Source organism: Leopardus geoffroyi, chromosome D3, assembly GCF_018350155.1.
Source record: "Leopardus geoffroyi isolate Oge1 chromosome D3, O.geoffroyi_Oge1_pat1.0, whole genome shotgun sequence".
Classification (NCBI taxonomy): Eukaryota; Metazoa; Chordata; class Mammalia; order Carnivora; family Felidae; genus Leopardus; species Leopardus geoffroyi.
Genome location: NC_059339.1, coordinates 26743657 through 26763099, shown reverse-complemented (window position 1 = coordinate 26763099; position 19443 = coordinate 26743657). Strand labels below are relative to the sequence as shown.

The following is a 19443-nucleotide window of genomic DNA, read 5'->3' as shown; positions in this document are numbered from 1 at the left end:
GCTGAGCGGGCCTTAAGACTCCCCTCTCTCTCATGACATGGCTTCAGCCTCCATCGAGAGAGAGAGGCGTGGGGTCAACCAGTCCCTCAACTTCCCTGCTTCTCTCTCCCCGGACGGAGGTCTGCACCAACCTACCTTATCCCCTGGCCTCCGCTTTGTCTCCTCGTCTTTCCTACCTCCTTTGGATTCCCCTTTACTCAGCCGGGCTGGGGCGATCAGATCCTTGCCAGCCACCCACCGAGGACCTTGATAAGGAGCTTATTTAAACCAGGGTATAGCTCTGCCATAGAAAGCGCTGTACGTTTTCACTCCCCTCCGTGAGCAGTCACAGTGATGCCGGTTAAAGATGTACCCCCCAGTCGGCCAGAGCGGGTGGCCTTGCGTCAGCCCCCAAGGTCGCTGCGGTCCACAGAGGAGTCTCCGCTGGCCCCTGACCCCAGCCGGCTCGGGTCTAGGCTCTGCTTCTGGTGTAGAATGCCAGCATCCAGCCCCTGGCTTCCCGGGTCCTGGTTTAAGGGCCATCAGGAAGCCACAGCCCTGGGTCAGTGGAGTAGGCTGTAGCCACAGGGTTGGATTTTTACAGAAACCCCCCAGAGCCCCGCCGAACCTCATCCGCTTTGCCACGGCCGCTCATGCATGCGCTTGAGTCATGTATGTCCTCCCTGGGGTCCCCTCCTCCGGGTTCCACTGCGAGCATCTTAAAGGGCCACTTGCTTCCACTGGTTCACTCACAGAGCTGTCTCCTTCTTTGCTTCTGCAAAACAGATTCGGGAGGAGGACAAGAGCCCTCCACCTTCCTCGCCCCCTCCCCTGTTCTCTGTCATCCCAGGAGGCTTCATTAGGCAACTGGTCCGGGAGACTGAGAAAGAGTCCAAGGAAGCAAGACTGAAGAAACAGGCAGCGCTTGGCTCTCCTGAACAAGAAGTAAGTGGTCCCACGGGAAGGGGGATGAGGTGCCTGTCGATACCCATCGTCCTGTCCTATGAGACTCCCCAGCCACTTGTCATCCTGCCTTTATTCCTGTTCTCCCCGCTTTGAGGAACGTCCTTTCTTCAGTTGATCGATGGAACTCTTACGCATCCTTCAAAACCCAGCTCAAATGGGACCTCTCTGGAACATCCCCGGAAAGCTCTCCCATTGCCCTCCTTCCTCCGATTCCCCCAGCACCCTCTGTGTTTGTCTTCACTGTGGTCGGCATAGTTAAATATTTGATCGTGGGGCTTATCAGACTAGCAGTTCCTTAAGCGCAATAGTTCTCTCTCTCCGTCCACTCTGTATTGAGCACCTCTCGTAGAACTTGGCCCATAGCGAGTACTCAGCAAATGTTTGTTTAATGAATGAATGAAGGATATCGGCTGATGTACGATGGTGGGGATCGTTTTACCCCTCTTTTTGCAGGAAGGGAAACCTAGATGTTACCTAAGGATGTGTAGTCGGCTTACTTTAAGCGGGAAAGATATCCAGTTACTGGCTATAGGTGTACCGGTTGTTAAAATCCTGAAACTTCTCCATACCGTGTGGCAAACGGCCACGGCCCCGGCCAAGCCCCGCTCCAGTGCCCTCCAGTTTCCCCTCCCCTGAGTGCCTTGGAATGGCCACATGCCAATAATCAAAGGGTTAGTGCTTGGCCCAAGAAGGGACCTCAGTCCCTCGGTCCAGCTGACGTTCTTTCTGATTGGTTGGTGTCCACTAAATCCCTTCATTATTCTGAATAGCTCTGCTGGATTGAAGCAGTCATTGGACACGATGCAGTCCCTGTGCTTTAAGACCTTGCAGAGTTATCCCTGATGGCGGCCAGCGCTGCCTCCCTCCTTGTTCCCAGCCGCTCAGCCGGGGACCCCGGGCAGGATGGACGAGGCTGGACACCAGGCAGGTGGACTTGGAGTGCGCCGAGGGCGGATCACTGTCAGGCAGACAGGCCATGGCCTCGGGTCTCTCTGGCGCCCCCTTGAGGTGGGGCGAATACCGCAGGGGTTGGGCTGAGAGATCTGGTCGCCTCCCAGCCAGCAGTTGGCTCCAGTACAGTGACAACCTCAGCTCCACCTCCCACCCCCCTTCAGCTGTTGTTTGCCTGTCCGGTCCCCCACGTGCCCGCACCTGTCCAATTACAATGACTTTGCTGCCTCAGAGAAGTTCTCTGGCAGCTGAACGGCAGCAGCTGTTGAACACATCCCCGCCACGTCTTTGTTGGGGAGGATGCCAGGGAGGACGGGCTCGGCCCCCACCCCTGCCTGACCCAGGCATAAGCGAGGGCCAAAGTCAACCTCCGTAGGCTGCTGTTGGATCACGATGCAAAGTGACTGGAGGCCGTTCATCACTAGACAAGGTTCACTCTGCCGCTTGTGGGCTCCTTTGATCCCCGCCCCCCCCCCCCGTGGCAATGGGGTGGATCAGATGATGCCCACTTAACAAAGGTGGAGACTGAGGTTCAGAGGGGTCGAGCAACTTGCTCAAGGTCATGAGACCAGATAGCGGCAGAGCCAGGGCAAGAGTCTGTGTGTTCACTGCGCTAGTGAGCTGCCTGGGAAAGGGCTAGTCTGGGGAGCAAGGTGGCCAATGTGGCCACAGAGGCCTGGGAAGGAAAATGTTCCATGAGGCCGCAGGCCGTGCTGGCATCACCGTGCACAAGTTAAGAAGCAGAGCCGAGCATAGGATAGGGACAAACTGTCGCCCCAGGGCCTAGGCAGAGCCTCAGAGCCAAGATGCAGGATGGACAGGCCTCAGAGCACAACAGGTGTCTGGACCTTGAGCCAAGATGTTCCTGGGGCTGGAGCACGGCAGCCCCGGGACATGTTTCTGCGACACAGCAAGCCCTGGCTGGTTCTTGCCAATTTGTTTTCTTGTCCCGATCGGTAAATAACCAGACTCTTTCTCCTTACCCCAGCGCAACTGCTTTATTTGGCCCCCATCTAATCCTTGCACGGAGCCGTTAGACTCCGCCACCAGTTTGCAGGGATGTAAAATGAGGCTCAGAGAGGCGGCTTGGATTTCCAAAGGCCCCCGAGCCAGTGAGAGACAGGAAGAGGCTGGAATCACACGGGGCAGAAAGAGACCCACGTCAAATGTCGGGAGAGCTGGGTTCTTGCTCTGGCCCCACCGCTCTGTGTGGTCCAGGCCAAAGCCCTTCCCCTCTTTTGGCCCCAGCTTGCCCATCTGTAAAATGGATGCGCTCTGAGTTTCCTCTTGGCCCCAGTGATCCTACAGGCACCTCCTCCCCGTATACTGAGAAGGTTTCAGAGCGGACTGAGGGCTTTGGTGACTGAGAAAATCCAAAGGATTTGGGTGAGGGAGGGTAGGGCCGGTTACCTCGTTTGGCTCAAATTCATGTCACTGTTTCTGCTATGGTGGTTTGGTTAGAAAATAAGGCACTGACTCACTTTTTAAAATGGTATAGACAGTGGAGAGATGTGCTAAGTGCAGCCAATCCTCTTTCCAAGGCTGTGCCCTGCCTGGCCCCGAGAAGGTCAGACTGAGCCACTAGGCCATGGGCACCGGAGCAGGTTTTCTCAGTCCTAGCTACACTCTGGAATCACTGGGGCAGCCACAGCCCAGGCCAACTCCATCTGACTGTCTGCGACTGGGGCCAAAGCATCCTTCTTCTTCTTCTTCTTCTTCTGATAGAACCTGAGGAGTGGGAGAAGGAGAGAGAAGGAGAGAGAAAAAAATCACAAGCAGAGAGAATCTCAATGCAGAGCCTGACTCCACAACCCTGGGGGTCATGACGTGAGCCGAAATCGAGAGTCAGATGCTCAACTGACTAAGCCACCTAAGCACCCCAGAATCACTGTTTTCTTAAAGCTCCCAGGAGATTCTAGGGGCGCCTGGGTGGCTCAGTCGGTGAAACATCTGACTTTGGCTCAGGTCATGATCTCAAGGATTGTGGAGCCCCGTGTCGGGCTCTGTGCTGACGGCTCGGAGCCTGGACCCTGCTCTGGATTCTGTGTCTCCTTCTCTCTCTGCCCCTCCCCTGCTTGCACTCTGTCTCTCCCTGCCTCTCAAAAATAAATAAATGTAAAAAAAAAAAAAAAAAAGAAAAAGAAAAAGAAAAAAGCTCCCAGGAGATTCTAGTGAGTCCTGGGGACAAGTAAGGCTGTGACTATGCTTCAATTAAGGGCACTGACCTTAGACTCCCAGAGGCCTGTATGACTTTCCATTCTGGCTTTGTCTCTCAGGCCACCTGATAGCCTTGTGTTCACTTCTTTATCCATAGAATGGGGGCGGAGTTCAGAACCTACTTCGGTGGGTTCTTACGAGGGTTAAGTAGGGTGTGATGGTCCTGTAGGACCCACTGCAAAGTGATCTGTGCATGATGGTTGTTATTATTACCATCATCATCATCATCGTGACAAAGCCATGGAGACCGTGCCCTTAAGGTCTCCACCACCTGAAACGGGGCAGAGACACAAGTCAAAGCCAGACTGGGGTGCAGAATGTGGCCGGTGCTGCTGACGGTGCACCTGCACGGTGCCCTGGGACCTCAGGGGTGTGTGAGACAGGTTCTGAGCGAGGCCTGCAGGCACAGATTTGCAGAGGGGTGGCATTTGAGCTGGGTATAGAAAGATGAGTACAGCATCGGCAAGTGAAGAGGGGGAAAGAACATTCCAGGCAGCGAGCTGATGTGAACAGAAGCATGGAAGCAGAGAAGCATCAGATGTGGTAAGAGATGCCCCTGCGTGGCTCAGGCGTGGGGACACACAGGGACTATAAGGCCAGAATGGAGGGTGGTGACTCCTCATTGAGGGCTTTGAATGGCAGGTGATGGCAGGGAATGACTTTCCCATAGACTGGGGGCCACTGCCAAAATCTTTTGATCGGGTTTCAAATGACTGTGGCAGCAGATTCAAAGGCCACCAGTACGGGGACTGTGACCGTGGCCCAGATGAACACAGACCTGGGCTTGGGAAGGGAGACAAAAGTGTGACGCCGGGCAGGTGGAATCAACATGATCTGGGGGCTGGTTTGGGTGCAAGAGGAAGGTGAGAAACTGAGTCCTGAGCCCAGATGTGTGGGGAGGAGGCCAACATGGTCCCAGACGCAGAACCCAGACCTGGGCAGGCGGTGAAGCCAGGCATCAGGATGGACCTCCCACCTGCACCCTCCAGCTCTCTTTCTGTAGAGGCAGCGGGCCAGGTGGCCCTGTGAGCAGTTCAGGCCACAGCCAGGCTGGTTTGAGGACAAAACTCTGGGTGGGGCTGACGCCACAAGGCAGCAGAAGAGCCTGGGAGAGGAGCCTGCAGGGGGCGTCAGAGATCAGATGTCCAGGCCAGGCGAGGGGGTGGGGTGGGGGAGGTAGGTGGTCTGGGAGGACTTCGGTGGGGAGTAGGGGTGGGGGGAGGACCGCCGAGGGGGGCAGGGTCTGGGGAGGACCGTGGGGGACATGCCAGGGCTCTCACCTGGCATGGAGAGTGCATCCGGATGGCAAAAGTTGCAACAACTCCGTTCAGCTCTCTGCCACTTCCAAAGCGCTTTTCCACATCTCACTCCACCAAAACTCTGGATGGTCAGGTGACCCTGGCCTTGCGTGGAGGGAAAACTGAGGCTCAGAGAGGTTAGGTGGTGTCGTTCACCGTCACCCAGCTGGAAAGCGTCCCAGCCAAGACTAGAACGGGTCCTCTGCTCTAGCCCCCAAGCCCCCTTCCTTCTCCTTGGCCCAGCAGCAAGACTCAAGGCAGAAATAATAGTAATAATAGCAGCGACACAGCAAAAGTACCAATGACAGCAGAGGGAGCTACTGTTACCAAGGACGAATTCTGCACTGGGCTCAGTTTCTGGGCATTATCACGAACCCTAACGCTCGCCCTGTGATGTAGGCCATTATGAAACTCATTTTATTGTTGTTGTTTTTTTTTTAAACATTTTTCTAACGTTTATTTATTTTTGAGACAGAGAGAGACAGAGCTTGAATGGGGGAGGGTCAGAGAGAGAGGGAGACACAGAATCCAAAACAGGCTCCAGGCTCTGAGCTGTCAGCACAGAGCCCGACGCGGGGCTCGAACTCACGGACCGCGAGATCATGACCTGAGCCGAAGTCGGCTGCTTAACCGACTGAGCCACCCAGGCGCCCCGAAACTCATTTTATTGTTAAGGAAATAGGCTCAGAGAGGGGAAGCCATTTACCCAAGGCCACACAGCTGGCGAATGGCAGAGTGAGAAGCTGAACTTGGGTCTGTCGGGCTCCAAAGTCGACTCTCTTTCCACTCGTTCACTTGGTTTTGCGGTGCTGGGCCAAGGTCCAGGGTGTTGGGGTTCAGTTCACTGCCTGGCACAGGGCCTGTCCAGTTCTGTGTCCCGTCGGTGCCTGGGGGTCTCTGGATGGGTGAATGGCTGGGTGCATGAGTGAGTGAGTGAGTGACAAGGCTGTCTGGTCAGCGAGCAGCTAAGTGTGGCTGTGGCCTCTCTCCTAGACCCCAGAAACTTCTGCTGGCCAACCCAAGGGCAAATCCAACAGTGGCACCAAATCTGGAAACCAGCAAATCCCCCAAGGCAGCCAGTCAGGCTCTCCGCAGAACTCAAACATTCCGGGCAAGGAGAGCCAGGAGGCCGGCCCCACAGACCCCGTGCTGATGACCAGCATCAATGGTGAGAAGCCCCAGGAGCCGGGCCCCAGTGGGACCCCAGCCAGAAAACCCCTGCCCTTCAAGAGAGGTGTGAGGAGGGGTGACGTGCTGCTGATGGTGGCCAAGCTGGACCCGGACTCAGCCAAGCCGGAGCAGAGGACCCAGCCCCAAGACGCCCCCACCTGTAAGACCCCACCCCCAGCCACAGACCCTGGAGGGGAACAGAAGGGGGGGACTCCAGGGACTCATGGCACTAAGGACACAGCCCCGAAGGCTGAGAAGACCCAGACTGAGGGCGTTGTGGACCCAGGAACGCAAGGCGTGGTGGGGAAAGGGGGCAGGGACCCCCAGACCAAAGGGCTGAAAGGGGGTGAACTCCAGGGCAGAGAGGGGCCAGGCGAAGGGGGACGGTCAGCTACAGCAGAGAAGGGGGCAGGGGACCCCCCAAACAAGATGGCAAAGGGGAACCTCTCCAAGGATTCGGGGGGCAACGGCAAGCCCGCTGGGGCCCAGATCCAGGTGAGAAAGTGGGGAGTCTCCCTGGGCAGCAGGAGCAAATGGGATGGTCCCCGGAGTAAGAAGGATAAAGAAGGTTCGCTGCTGAGTAAGGCAGAGAAGACAGAGGAGCCTCAGGTCAAGGCAGAGAAGATGAGCAAGGCTCAGGGGAAGCCCGGGAAGGTGGGGGGAGCTCCCGGAGGGGTGGAGAAAGCAGGCCAGCCTCTGAGAAGGACAGAGAAGGCAGGGGAGCCCCAGGCCAAGGTAGGAGAGGAAGGGCGGCCTCAGAGTGAGCCCGGGGAGGCAGGTAGAGCTAGGGGGGAGAGAGAGAAGGGCTGTGAAACCCCCAAGGAGGTGGGTGCATGCAGGGAGAACCCAGCGGCGGCTGGGAAGGAGGGCCGGCCAGAGAGCAGAGGACAGAATGCCCGGGAGCCCCATGCGGGAGTGGATGACACGACAGAGACCCTGGAGACGGAGCTGGAAAGGGCCGGACCACCTGCTCTGGAGGGCCATGCAGACAGTTCTCAGGATCGGAAGGAGGATGAAGAGGGGCCGGCCCTGCCGGAGGGGAGCAAAGGAGGACAGAGCAGAGACTTGGATCAGGTGAGGGGCTCCAGCCCCCGGAGTGGGGGAGGGGCAGGAGGGAGTCTTCCGAGGTGGGGGGGATGGGCAAGAGTTGCTCCTGGGGGCATCCTCCTTGATGCGTAGGGATCTTGGGGCCCCCACTGCACCGATCCCGGGGTAAGAGTCTCCACGGCATGACGGAGGTCCCAAGACGGAGATGTCCTGTCATGGCTGAGCTTACTCACAGAGTTCTCAAACTCGGGGCTGCATAAATAGCAGATTGCTCAGAATGCAGATTCCCGGGCCCCGCCTTAGCGGTTCCACTCCAGGGGCCAGGGGTGGGGCCGAGGCATCTGCCTGTAAATAATCGCCACCCCACTTGCCCTCCCTTGGGGGAAATTCTGACTTCAGTGGGCCCAGATCACACCGGGAGAAACTCCCATGTGAAGGGTTCACTCTGGACAAGGGGGTGGGGTGGAGGTGGTGGGGGCGGAGGGAGGGCAGCGTCCCCTTGGTCACCTGATTCATGTGATCTTTGCTCTCAGGCTCCTGAGGACAGATGGTACGAGGCAGAGAAAGTGTGGCTGGTTCAGAAGGATGGATTTACTCTTGGTAATTAGGGGTGTCAGCCCATCTGGGAGGGTCTAAGTCTTTTCTTCCTGCGCCCCCTCTGTTGCTGGCCGTATTTGTCAGATCAGAGTCTGGGGGGAAGGGTGAGGGGCATGCCGCGTCCATGGGGCACGTGGGTGGCTCATTTGGTTAAACGTCCAACTTTGGCTCAAATCACAATCTCACGGTGCATGGGTTCGAGCCCCACGTTGGACTCTGTTCTGACAGCTCAGCTTCGGATTCTGGGTCTCTCTCTCTCTCTCTTTCTCTCGGGGCTGTCATCAGCAACTGTCCTGAAGCCGGATGAGGGAACAGCCGACCTGCCGGCAGGAAGGGTGCGAGTTTGCATCGATGCTGACAAAACCGTGACTGAGGTGGACGAGGAGTGTGTTCATAGGGTGAGCCCTCCATCTCTCTCCCCGCCTGCCCCGCACCGTCTTTCCCCACTCCTGCAAGAGGTTTCCTTGCACTTGACTGCACAGACTGCTTTGGCTTGATGCCCTGGAGGGAGTTGTAAGGAAGGCCATCTTGGAACTCACTGCTCTGCTGCAGGCGTATCGTCAGGAAGTCATTTCTCTCGGGGTTCTCTCGACACAGGCACATTCACAAACATGTTTGTCGTTCTGCCCGATCCAGGAACGTGACCGCTTTTCATCTTACGGACATTGCAGATCATGCCACAGGGAGGGTTTCCCTTTTCACCCTGGCTGCCAGGGAATTCAGAGCCAAATTTGCAGCTTGTCATCAACTGTAGCCGAGGTTTCGATGGACTATTGTTTGGGGTTTTATTGCGGTGGGCTCGTGTCCTTGACAAAAAGGCTGACCCACAAGAGAGCTCAGGCTTGGCCCAAACCCCAGAGCAGTAGGCCCTAAAAACTCCTTGAGGCTGGAAAGAATGGTAGGAAGGTTTTTAGAAGGGACGTCCCAAGGAGAAGCTGCAATCGTTCCTCGCTTCTGGAAGAGTTTGGGCATATTTCCAAGGGATCAGTGCATGATGGGCTGTCAGAGAAATGGGGCTGTTTGGCCATTGGCCTTCACCCCTGAGGGTCACAGAACACGTGTAGAGCTCCCTGGCAAGACCCAGAGAGGAGGCAACAGCAACTCTTGAACACCATTCTTCTCATAGTGTTTGAGAAGGCTCTCTGAATCTTGCTGTGTCCGTCTCAGGAATCTGTCCCCTCCTGGGGCAGTGAGTTCAGGAGGGAGGACCAGTGTGAAGAGACAGGTGGCAGGGGCGCCTGGGTGGCTCAGTCAGTCAAGCGTCCGACTCTTGGTTTCGGCTCAGGTCATGATCTCACGGTTCGTGAGATCGAGCCCTACGTCGGGCTCTGTGCTGACGTCATGGAGCCTGCTTGGGATTCTCTCCCTCCCTCTCTTTCTGCTCTTCCCCTCTTCTCTCTCTCTCTCTCTCCAAATAAATTAACTAAAGAGAGAGAGAGAGAGAGAGAGAGAGACAGGTGGCTCTCAGGTTATGCAAAGGGCAAACGAGTTTTATACGGATTTCTCTCTCTCCAGAGTCTTTGTGTTCTGTCCTGGTCTGTGGCAAATAGCTCTCCCAGAAGAGGTCACCGGGGCTGTGTGTGTGTGTGTGTGTGTGTGTGCACGTACGGGTGGTGGTGCTGGTATGGAGGCCCAGGAGGCCAGAGGACACTTTGTGTGATGCTTCACAGGCCAACCCCCCCGAGCTGGACCAGGCTGAGGACCTGGCCTCCCTGGTCAGTGTCAACGAATCAAGTGTCCTGAACACGCTTCTGCACCGCTACCGGGCTCAGCTGCCCCACACCTTCACCGGGCCGGACCTGATCGCCCTCCAGCCCCGGAGGCCCCCGGCGCCCTCTGCAGGCAAGGTGAGGGGGACCATGGGAATATGTGCTTGCCGTGCAGTGGGGGGCATCCCCTCTGCCTCTCAGGGGAGAGCAGGGCAGCCAAAGCCCCCTGCAAACCTGTCTGTGAGTAGCATCCTGCCAGATAAAAAAGTCTGGGGTATTGTGGGCATCGCGGGGGCATCGAGGACCACGTGATTGCCTCCTCCATCGAGGGGAACCTTGAGTCATGGATAGAAATAACAGGGGCGTTACACACAATAATGAGAAGATATTGAGCAAATATCATTTCTGCACCAGCCACTGCTTCCAGCACCTTACATTTCGTCTCAACTAATGCTCACTGCCACCTGGAAAGATCGGGCCCTCTCCTAGCCCCGTTTTACAGATGAGATGTTCTGGGCCAGCCCTTGTGTTCAGCAAGGGGGAGAGCGGGGGTAAAACCCAGGCCACCAGCCTTTCTGTGCTCTGAACCCCATACTGCCTACTCGAGAGTCCCAGACACCCACATACCTCGGGAAACAGAAGCCTCCCTTCTGTTGTTTGTTTAATTTTTTTTTTTTCCCTGCCAAGTGTGGAAATGGCCAGTTTTTGTCAAGACAGTCAAAGCAAAGGAGATCTCTCAGCGCCACCTGGTGGTGGGGCCTGCAGCCACCACTGAGCCCTTTGAGCTGGATTCTCTCTTTGATCCCATTCATTGGTCCCATTGATCGAGATACCGACAAGAGGGTCTCCTCTATGCCCCGCATGGAGGAAAGAGCAGGGAGGAAGACCGATAAGCCTGCCCCGGTGGGCATTCCGTTCTTGAGGGGGAAGACAGGCCCCCAGTAATAAAGATAACAGTGGGGAGAGCAGCTGGTGTGGAGGAGGAGACAGTGAGGAGGCCAGGACAAGTGGGGTCTGGGTCGCAGCAGGTTTTCTATGTGGTCATGATGTTCCCGGCTGTTGCTCTGAGCATGATGCCAGCTTCGGGGGATCTTCGGCAGAGGGGTGAGATGGTCTGACGTGTGCTGGAAAGGGCTCCCCTGGGCTCCTGGGTGGATAGGGGAAAGCGGGCAAAAGAGGAGGCAGGGACGCCTGACGGAGGTGCTGCTGGGAGGACTGGGGAAGTCGCAGGCCTTTGGAGCCGCTGCCGCTGCCCCTCGAGTGCCTTGGAAAGACCACGACACCTCTCTGGCCTCAGCGTTCTCATCCGCCAATTGGGGATGAAAAGCTGCATCTCGCCCTCCGGAGTACCATGGGGCAAACCCATCCGTAGCCCCCAAATGAGGCTAAGGTCCATTTAGAAAGGGACAGTGGCTCTGAGTCTGCCTCTAAGACTTCTCTTCTCCAGGACGCCCCCCTCCCCCGTTGCTTCCTGCCCGACCTGGCTGTCCATAAGGGCACCTGCACTCGCCCCTCCCTTGCTGTGAGGGCTACGTTCGGGCTACTGCAGTCCCAGGCCGCTGAGCCTTCCAAGATGCCGGGTCACTCGTCTTGCTCCTTCAAAGCCCCCGGGGAGGGAGATTTAGCACAGACTCCCACGGTAAGGCCGGCTTCTCACCGGCCATCCTGGATCGAGGCATCCGTTGCAGAGCCTGGGATGTCCAGGAGCTGGAATACGCCCTGTAACAAAGAATTTGAGTGAGGTGATCCCCCAAGCCCCCTGTAACCCCTCAAAGCATCCAGCTTCCCACACCCAAACCCGAAACCACCTTCTATACGCTTTGGCTGAGTCACGTCTGGCTCCTCAAATGGCCACCAGGTGGGAGCATAGACCTGCGATGGCATCTTGAAGCCGGACTTGGTGGGACCTGGGGCCGGGCTGGGGGCCTCTCTCACTGGGAGTCTGGCCCACCTGGCGGCGGCTGGGAGCTGGGTGTGCGCCTGGGGGTGCAGGTCTGCGTGGCTGTGAGCACGGGTGTGAATGTGTGGGGTATAGACGGGTACAGCTCTGAGTCCCTGGGGCCTCTGCGACTCTTGGGTGTGTGCCCGTGAGCACGCGTGTGTGCGTACAAGCAAGGCACGTGTGCACGCATGCACCTGTATGTGTGCACAGGGGCCTGGGTTTGAAGGATTCCCCTTTTCCCTTCCGGCCCGCTGGGGAGATTGACAGATGGGACGGCCTGTCCCCTGGACCTCAGTGTTCCCAGAGTGGGAGGTGGCTCCAGGGCTCAGACCCCAGGACCCTCTGCCTCTGCTGCATGCCCTAAGGCTGTGTCCAGCCAGCGTGGGGGCTGGTCCCACTTTGACCAGCTTTGGGGTCCTCCCGAGCCCTGGAACCTTGTGCTTTGTGTCAGGACAGGGATTCATTATTGTTGCGGGACGTCTCGGGCAGGAAGGGAGGCCCTGAACCCCAGGCAGGAGGTGCAGGCTGGGGGAAAAGCCGCCATTCTCAGGTTTGTGCCCCTGGCCCTGCTAAGGCACGGAAGAGGGCAGGTGGGGCCTTTCTGGGCCCAGTCGTCGCCTGCTTATCATTCCAGGACATTTGGATGTCCTCGTCCAGCCGGGCCGGCTGCCCTGCCCACCTTGGTGCCCCTCCACTGACCACTCTGTCTCCAAGTGCCCTCCTCCCTTCTACCCCAAGGCCACGCTAAGCAGACTTTCGTCAAGGTCACCGGTGGTTTCCATGCTGCCAAACTCATTTGCCAAATGTTCAAGTCTCTGATTTCCCCTGACTTGACCCTCAGTATAGCGTTTGGTGTGGCCAAGCTCCTCCTGCAAATGCTCCCAGGACTCCCTGTCCTGCTTTTCCGTCTGTCCCACTGGCCTCTCCTCCTCAGCCTCCTTTGCGGGTCTCCCTGACCTCTCCAGGGCGGTTGCCCTGCCCCCCCATACCTCTTCCCTCCTCTTTAAATACCACCTTCCTTGGTGATCTCATTCAGGCTTTAAAACGTCTCCGGATAGTTTCATTCTTTCGTTTGTTTCTCATCAGTCTCTTCGCAACAGAAAGCAGGCTCGACTCCGTAGGCAGGGCTGTTTTAAGGCAGAGTTATTAAGGTATGATTTGCAGTCGGTTCGATTCACCCCTTTTAGCGGACAGTGCTGTAAGTTTCTGACAAACGCGTACCGTTATGCAACACCCTCCACCGTCAATTACAGGACTGTTCCCACGCCATTGCCCCCTAGAAGTTCTCTGGAACCTTGGTTGTCACCCCGCCCGCCTCCCGGGTCCTGCCCTTGGCAGCCACTGATCTGTTCTTTTTGTCCCTATACTTTGGCCTTTTCTGAAAAAGTCACGTAATTGGAATCATACGGCAGGTAACCTTTGAATAGGCTTCTTCCACTTGCCACGATGCGTTCGTTCGACATTCACCCCTATTACAGCAGCGATTGGCCATTTATTGTATGCGTGCCCTGGTTTATCCATTCAATAGGGTGACCAGTTGTCCCAGTTTTCCCAGTTAGAGGGGTTTCCCGGGATATGGGACCTTCAGTGCTAAAACCACGATGTTTGGTTACCTTCGTTCACCAGTTACAAGGCATTTGGGTTGTTTCTAGTTTTCGATGACTTTGAATATATATTTAATAGGACCAGTGACATTGAAGGTTGTTTTGTGTGTGTGTGTGTGTGTGTGTGTGGACATAACGGCTCATTTCTCTTGGGTAAATACCTAAGAATGGGATTGCCAGGTTGTATGATGAATGTACCTCTCACTGTTTCCCAGAGTGACTGTGTCATTTGTCCTTCTTACCAGCACTGCATGGGCATTCCAGTCACTCTGTGCCTTCACCACACCTTGGTAGTGAGTGTTACAAAAATTTAAAACCTGTTTTTAGCCATCTAATATGTATACAATGATATCTCCTCATGGTTGGTAGGGATTCCCTTTATCCGTTTTGTGTAGCGCTGTGCCCGCAATAATATTTCTGTGTATTGAATGAAGAATAAATGAATGGATGAATGGAGTGGAAGACCTCAGGTATTACCTAAAACTGTCATGGCCAATGCATGGCATATGTACCACCATCTACCCTGTGCTTCGTTCTGTTTCCATGGCAGACATCACTAATCAATCTTGCCAGTCTATCCAGCTGCCTCATTCCGGGCAAGTACTATCCAATAATGAGCTAACACAAGCCTCCTAGGGGTTAAAAAGGAGACCCAGGTTCAGAGTAGACTCAGAGGCTGTCCAAGGGCTCACGGTGAGCCAGGGGCAGGAGTAGACCCCAAGGCTGGGCTTTTCCCAGTAAAATTCGACTTGTCTGATAAGGTTGGGGGAGGATGACAGGCAGGGGTGGGCTGGGCTCGAGGCTGGGGTGGGACACCGCCTTGGGGTGCTCCCTGGGCCCCGGCTGGGGTGGGAAGACCGATGTCAAGGATCGTCTTCCTGCAGGTGCCCAGGCGCCGCCGGGATGGCCTGCCAGCTCACGTTGGCTCCCTGGCCCAGCGGGCATACTGGGCGCTGCTGAGCCAGCGGAGGGACCAGAGCATCGTGGCCCTGGGGCGCAGCGGTGCTGGGAAGACCACCTGTTGCGAGCAGGTCCTGGAGCACCTGGTGGCGATGGCAGGCAGTGTGGATGGCAGGGTCTCAGGTACAGTGGTCTCCAGGTGGCATGTGTTGGGGGCGGGCTGTGGGGGAGGGTGGGGAGAGTTGGAGGGGACGCTGGGTTGCTCCTCCTTGTACCCATTCAGCTAGCAGTCACTGAGCACCCATGTGCAGACTCTGTGCTTGCTTCTTTCTAGGCAGGGCCACCCATAGTTCATTGCATGCCTCTGTGCAAGTTAGAAAAAGGTACTCCTTCCTCAAGACATCCACAGCTGCCTGCAGAGCAATCATCATGCACTGACATTGTCAGAACCATACCCTTGACCGCCATGTTCTGGGAAATCGTCCTGACAGATCTACAAACCTGTACTTGTATGATGTAAACAGCGTGTCCCTTCGACATGGTGTCCTTGTGCGGTGCACAACCTGCTGCACCGTACAGAGGACCCAGTAGGTAAAGACAGAAGGGCAGGGCCTATGCTCATGAGGAGTCGACAGCCAGAAGGGAAACTGAACTTCACATATGTGCCAAACTCCAGTGCTCTGCACAAAGGGCTGGCAGAGCTGGTTAGGAGAGAGTCACGGGGAGCTCGGAGGAGAGGAGTTCGGGGGCTTCCTCGAAGACGTGATGTCTGCCTGGGTGGCTCAGTCGGTTAAACGTCCGACTCTTGATTTCAGCTCAGGTCATGATCTCACCACTCATGAGTTCAAGCCCTGCCTCGGGCTCCGTCCATGCTTATGGAGCAGAGCAGGCTTGGGATTCTCTCCCTTCCTCTTTCTCCCTGCCCCTCTCCTGCTCATGCTCTTCCCCACCGCCCTCAAGATAAGTAAATAAGACTTAAAAAACTTAAAAAAAAAAAGGAGGGGCGCCTGGGTGGCGCAGTCGGTTGAGCGTCCGACTTCAGCCCGGTCACGATCTCGCGGTCCGTGAGTTCGAGCCCCGCGTCGGGCTCTGGGCTGATGGCTCAGAGCCTGGAGCCTGTTTCCGATTCTGTGTCTCCCTCTCTCTCTGCCCCTCCCCCGTTCATGCTCTGTCTCTCTCTGTCCCAAAAATAAATAAACGTTGAAAAAAAAAATTAAAAAAAAAAAAAAAAAAAGGAAATGATATTTGAACTAGGCTTTAAAAAGTGCCAATTAATAATAATAATAATAACCATAGTAAACATTTGCTGAAGACTTACATGCTGAGCCCTATTCCAAGCATATTCACTCATTTATTATTTAAAACAGTTCTATAAGGTAGATATTATTATTCAAACGTTATAGATGAGGACATTAAGACTCAGGTTAACTCGCTTGCCCTAGGCCACACAACGAAAACATCCTAGAGCTGAGAGTCCAACCCAGACAGTCTGGCTTTGGAGCTATAACCCCTGGGCCCGTGTTCTTAATGCTCCTTTCACTTTCCTAAGGAGCTTTCTCAGACACCCCCCACCCCCCAATCTTCCCCTACTGTGAAATTTTACTGCCATAGATATACCATGATCTCTTCATGCAGTTTATGCACATCTGTGCTTTATACATAAGAAAACAAAATCCCCCCTACCCACAAGAATCCGCTTTTGCCCTCTTGGGGGCAATACATAGCCTAGGCTATGAGAGGTTACCTGATTTGCCCCAAATGAGCTAACTAGCAAAGGCAGAGCCCATGTTCAAATTCCCTTAACCACCGTGTGTGCTGCTGCTTTGCTGGGGTTATTCTAGAGCTTTATTGATCACCTACTCTCCACCTAACCCCTGGGAGGGCCTGGGGATACAGCGGGGAGAGGCACCAGTCTTGGCTCTCCCCAAATGTAGCTCTGCCGTGAGTGCGTGTACTTGAGGGTGGGAGTCAGGAAAGGCTGTATCCAGCACCTAGCACAGTGCCTGGTGCATAGTAGGTGCCTAAGAAATAACTGTGGCGAGAATGCAGGGCTTTTCAAGGCTGTGGCTACTCTGTGAGCCCCCTCAGAGCAGGTCTGAGAATGTTAAGGCCCTGCCTTCCTTCATCAGGCCCTGGAGGCCCCTGTCACTGGACTGTAGCTATCCTGACCCTGTGTCTCGACTCAGTCTTCTTGACTCAGTCTTCTTCCCCCTGCACTCTGCTTGCAGTACACAGCCAGGGCAGCAGTGAAATGTGTGTGGTCTAGTGCTGAGTTGGGGGTGGGGGTGGTGGGGAGCCTGCTGGGGGTGTTGGGAACAGATGGGCTTGGACCAGTGCAGGTGCCAGTGGGGAAGGTGGTCCCGTGAGAAGTGGGGGTGGCAGCTCCAGGGCCATGGCTGACTCGCTGCCCCGTGCCCCCCAACAGTGGAGAAGATCCGAGCTACCTTCACCGTCCTCCGGGCTTTTGGCTCTGTGCCCACCGGCCATAGCTGCAATGCCACCCGGTTTGCCATGGTGATGTCGCTCGATTTCAATGCCACGGGGAAAGTCACGGCCGCTCAGCTCCAGGTGAGTGCTCTGGGAGGGCGTGCTGCAGCGTCCCCAGGCCCACTCAGCAGAGGCCACATATCCCCCCGGGACCCTGGAACGTGTCTAAGTGGTTGTGGCTCCCCCGGCGGTGGCCACCTCCTCCCCGACGCACTCAGTGCCCCGGACCATCGCCAGCCTGTCTGCGCCTCGGAATGTCACGGGGATGAACTATTCATGAGTAAATACATACCTCAGCCGCTCATTAGCTGGGTGTTGAAAGCATAAGCTGAAATCAAACAGACGCTCGCCGGCCTTCCGCGAACGTCCGCGTGTAACCAACACATGGCTTGTTTGTTCCTATCTCCACAATCACCCGTGCCGGTTCCCTGAACCTCAAACAGGCTGTTTAGGCAGAAAATAGGATTAGGTTGTTAGAAGGGTCATTTGTACATTGAGCCGGGATGACGTCCAGGCTCCAGGAAAACTCCTCGGTGCCCAAAAGTCCCTCTTCTGTCCCGGCCCTGCAATTCTACCATCAATCACCACTGGGGGCAGCTTAGTAAGCTTCTGTTAAATAAGAATATGTTGGAGAGTGGCTCTGGTTGATTGTGATTACCTTCGGATGCTTTCATCGGAATGAGTCTGTCGTGTTAGTTGAGTCCCTGGATGGGCTCTGGATCAGCGAGATAAATGAGCAGTTTCGATGCGGACGTGTCTGGCAGAGCGTGGACCTGAGCCGTGGCCCCAAAGAGTGCATCGGGGCGGGGGACACCCCAACAGGCCCTCTGGGTAGCTGGCCACCCGGCTGACCATGTCCCGTCCACTCCCATTGCAGACGATGCTCTTGGAGAAGAGCCACGTGGCCCGACAGCCAGAAGGGGAAGGCAACTTTGAGATTTTCTCCCAGATGCTAGCTGGGTTAGACCTGGATCTCAGGTGAGTGACAGAGACCTCAGCAGACGGCAAGGACTCATTCAGACTGACTGTTCTAATATTACCCAGGAGCGAGTTCACACAGCCGATTAGCAGAAAACCTGGAGGCAGACCCACTCCCCTGGGTTTAGTTTGTGATTCTTTGTGCCAGAAAACACTTAGGAAAGAGCCACGGATGGGCAGTGAGTGAGGGATATTCCAGAAACGGGCCTGGGGCCGGCAATGGGACCGTCCGGGCCACGGGGTGGAGCCCTATGTCACGATGTCCCCTCGCTCCACCAGGTCGCTGATGTGGGCGGTCCTTCCCTTACTTCTGTCCCTTCTCTGCTTCCAGGACAGAGCTATACCTACATCAGACGGCAGACAGCAGCTCCTTCGGCATGGGCGTGTGGCCTAAGGTAAGGAGAAGGTCCTTCTGGGCTGTGTGTGGATGTGACCAGGGGACAGAGGATGCGAGGGTGATGCAGGGTTCCCTGTGCAACTCTTCTCCTTTACCAGTGGGGTTGCTGGCTGGCAAGGACTGGCCATGGGGGCGGGCCTGGGCTTGTAGGGTGTCTGAGACTCGCACACATAAAGGGAAGCAGGAGGTGGGACGCAGAGAGGTAAGAGTGTGGGCTCTTGCCTCAAATCCTGCCCTGATATTTACTAGACACGTGATCCCAGGCCGTATTATTGGTGATTCACGTGGGTAGGTGCGGTCAGGGGTGGCTTTCCTGGAAGACGTGGTCTGTGAGCAGACTTTGAGAGATGGAGTCCACTTCAAAAAGGCCAGGTGTTTGCTTGTTTGTTTACTCTTTTATTCTTTTGTTTATACCTCAACAATTGTTTCTGAGTCACTCCCCACCCCACTACACCCACCACCAGCTCCCGTGCTAGGCCTGCGTTAAGTGCTGGGTTTATGGCCTCCATCCGTGGGGTTTTACTCCATCAGGAGAGACGATATGGGCATTGACACAGTCATGTGGGATATAAATGTGGCAGGGGTTGCACAAGATGCCGTGGGCACAAAGGACAGTTGAAAGAGCTACTTGGTCTCAGACAGAGAAGGCTTTCTAGCTAGGGTGACATTTGACTGGGTTTGGAGGAATGAATAGGAGTTCACCATGTAAGGGAGGGTCGATGATTTCCACACCCAAGCCTTTCAACAAAGATATGATCCGGGAAAGAAAGAGTGCTGGAATTATGGGGTATCTTCAGGTCCAGAATGAATTGCAATCGACAACCTCACACCAGACAGAAATTAACAAAGAATGGAGTATAGGCCCAAATGTAAAACCTAAAACCATGAAATTTCTACAAGAAAACAAGGGGAAAATTTCTCCAACTTTGTTTTAGGTGAAGGTTTTTCAGATGTGACACCAAATGCACAGGTTATAAGAGGACAAATAGAGAAATTGCATTTCATCAAAATTAAAAACTTCTGCTTTTTTTAAAAAAAAGGTTTATTTATTTATTTTGAGAGAGAGAGAGAGAGAGAGTGTGAGCAGGGGAGGGGCAGAGACAGAAGGAGAGAGAATCCCAAGCAGGCTCCTTACTGTCAGCGTAGAGCCCGATGTGGGGCTCGAACCCAGGAACCGTGAGATCATGACCCAAGCCAAAAT

General features: G+C 55.4%; 1 protein-coding gene across 3 annotated transcripts in view; it reads left to right on the top strand.

Moving 5' to 3' along the window:
• MYO18B (myosin XVIIIB) overlaps positions 1 to 19443 on the top strand; it is a 259923-nt gene that overhangs the window by 15825 nt on the left and 224655 nt on the right. For all 3 annotated transcript variants that reach the window (XM_045459579.1, XM_045459578.1, XM_045459580.1), the window contains 9 exons: positions 766 to 924; positions 6405 to 7655; positions 8162 to 8228; positions 8511 to 8623; positions 9896 to 10072; positions 14365 to 14563; positions 16806 to 16948; positions 17745 to 17845; positions 18177 to 18240. In XM_045459579.1, the coding sequence (XP_045315535.1) occupies positions 766 to 924; positions 6405 to 7655; positions 8162 to 8228; positions 8511 to 8623; positions 9896 to 10072; positions 14365 to 14563; positions 16806 to 16948; positions 17745 to 17845; positions 18177 to 18240 (2274 nt within the window). The remainder of the gene's footprint in view (positions 1 to 765; positions 925 to 6404; positions 7656 to 8161; positions 8229 to 8510; positions 8624 to 9895; positions 10073 to 14364; positions 14564 to 16805; positions 16949 to 17744; positions 17846 to 18176; positions 18241 to 19443) is intronic.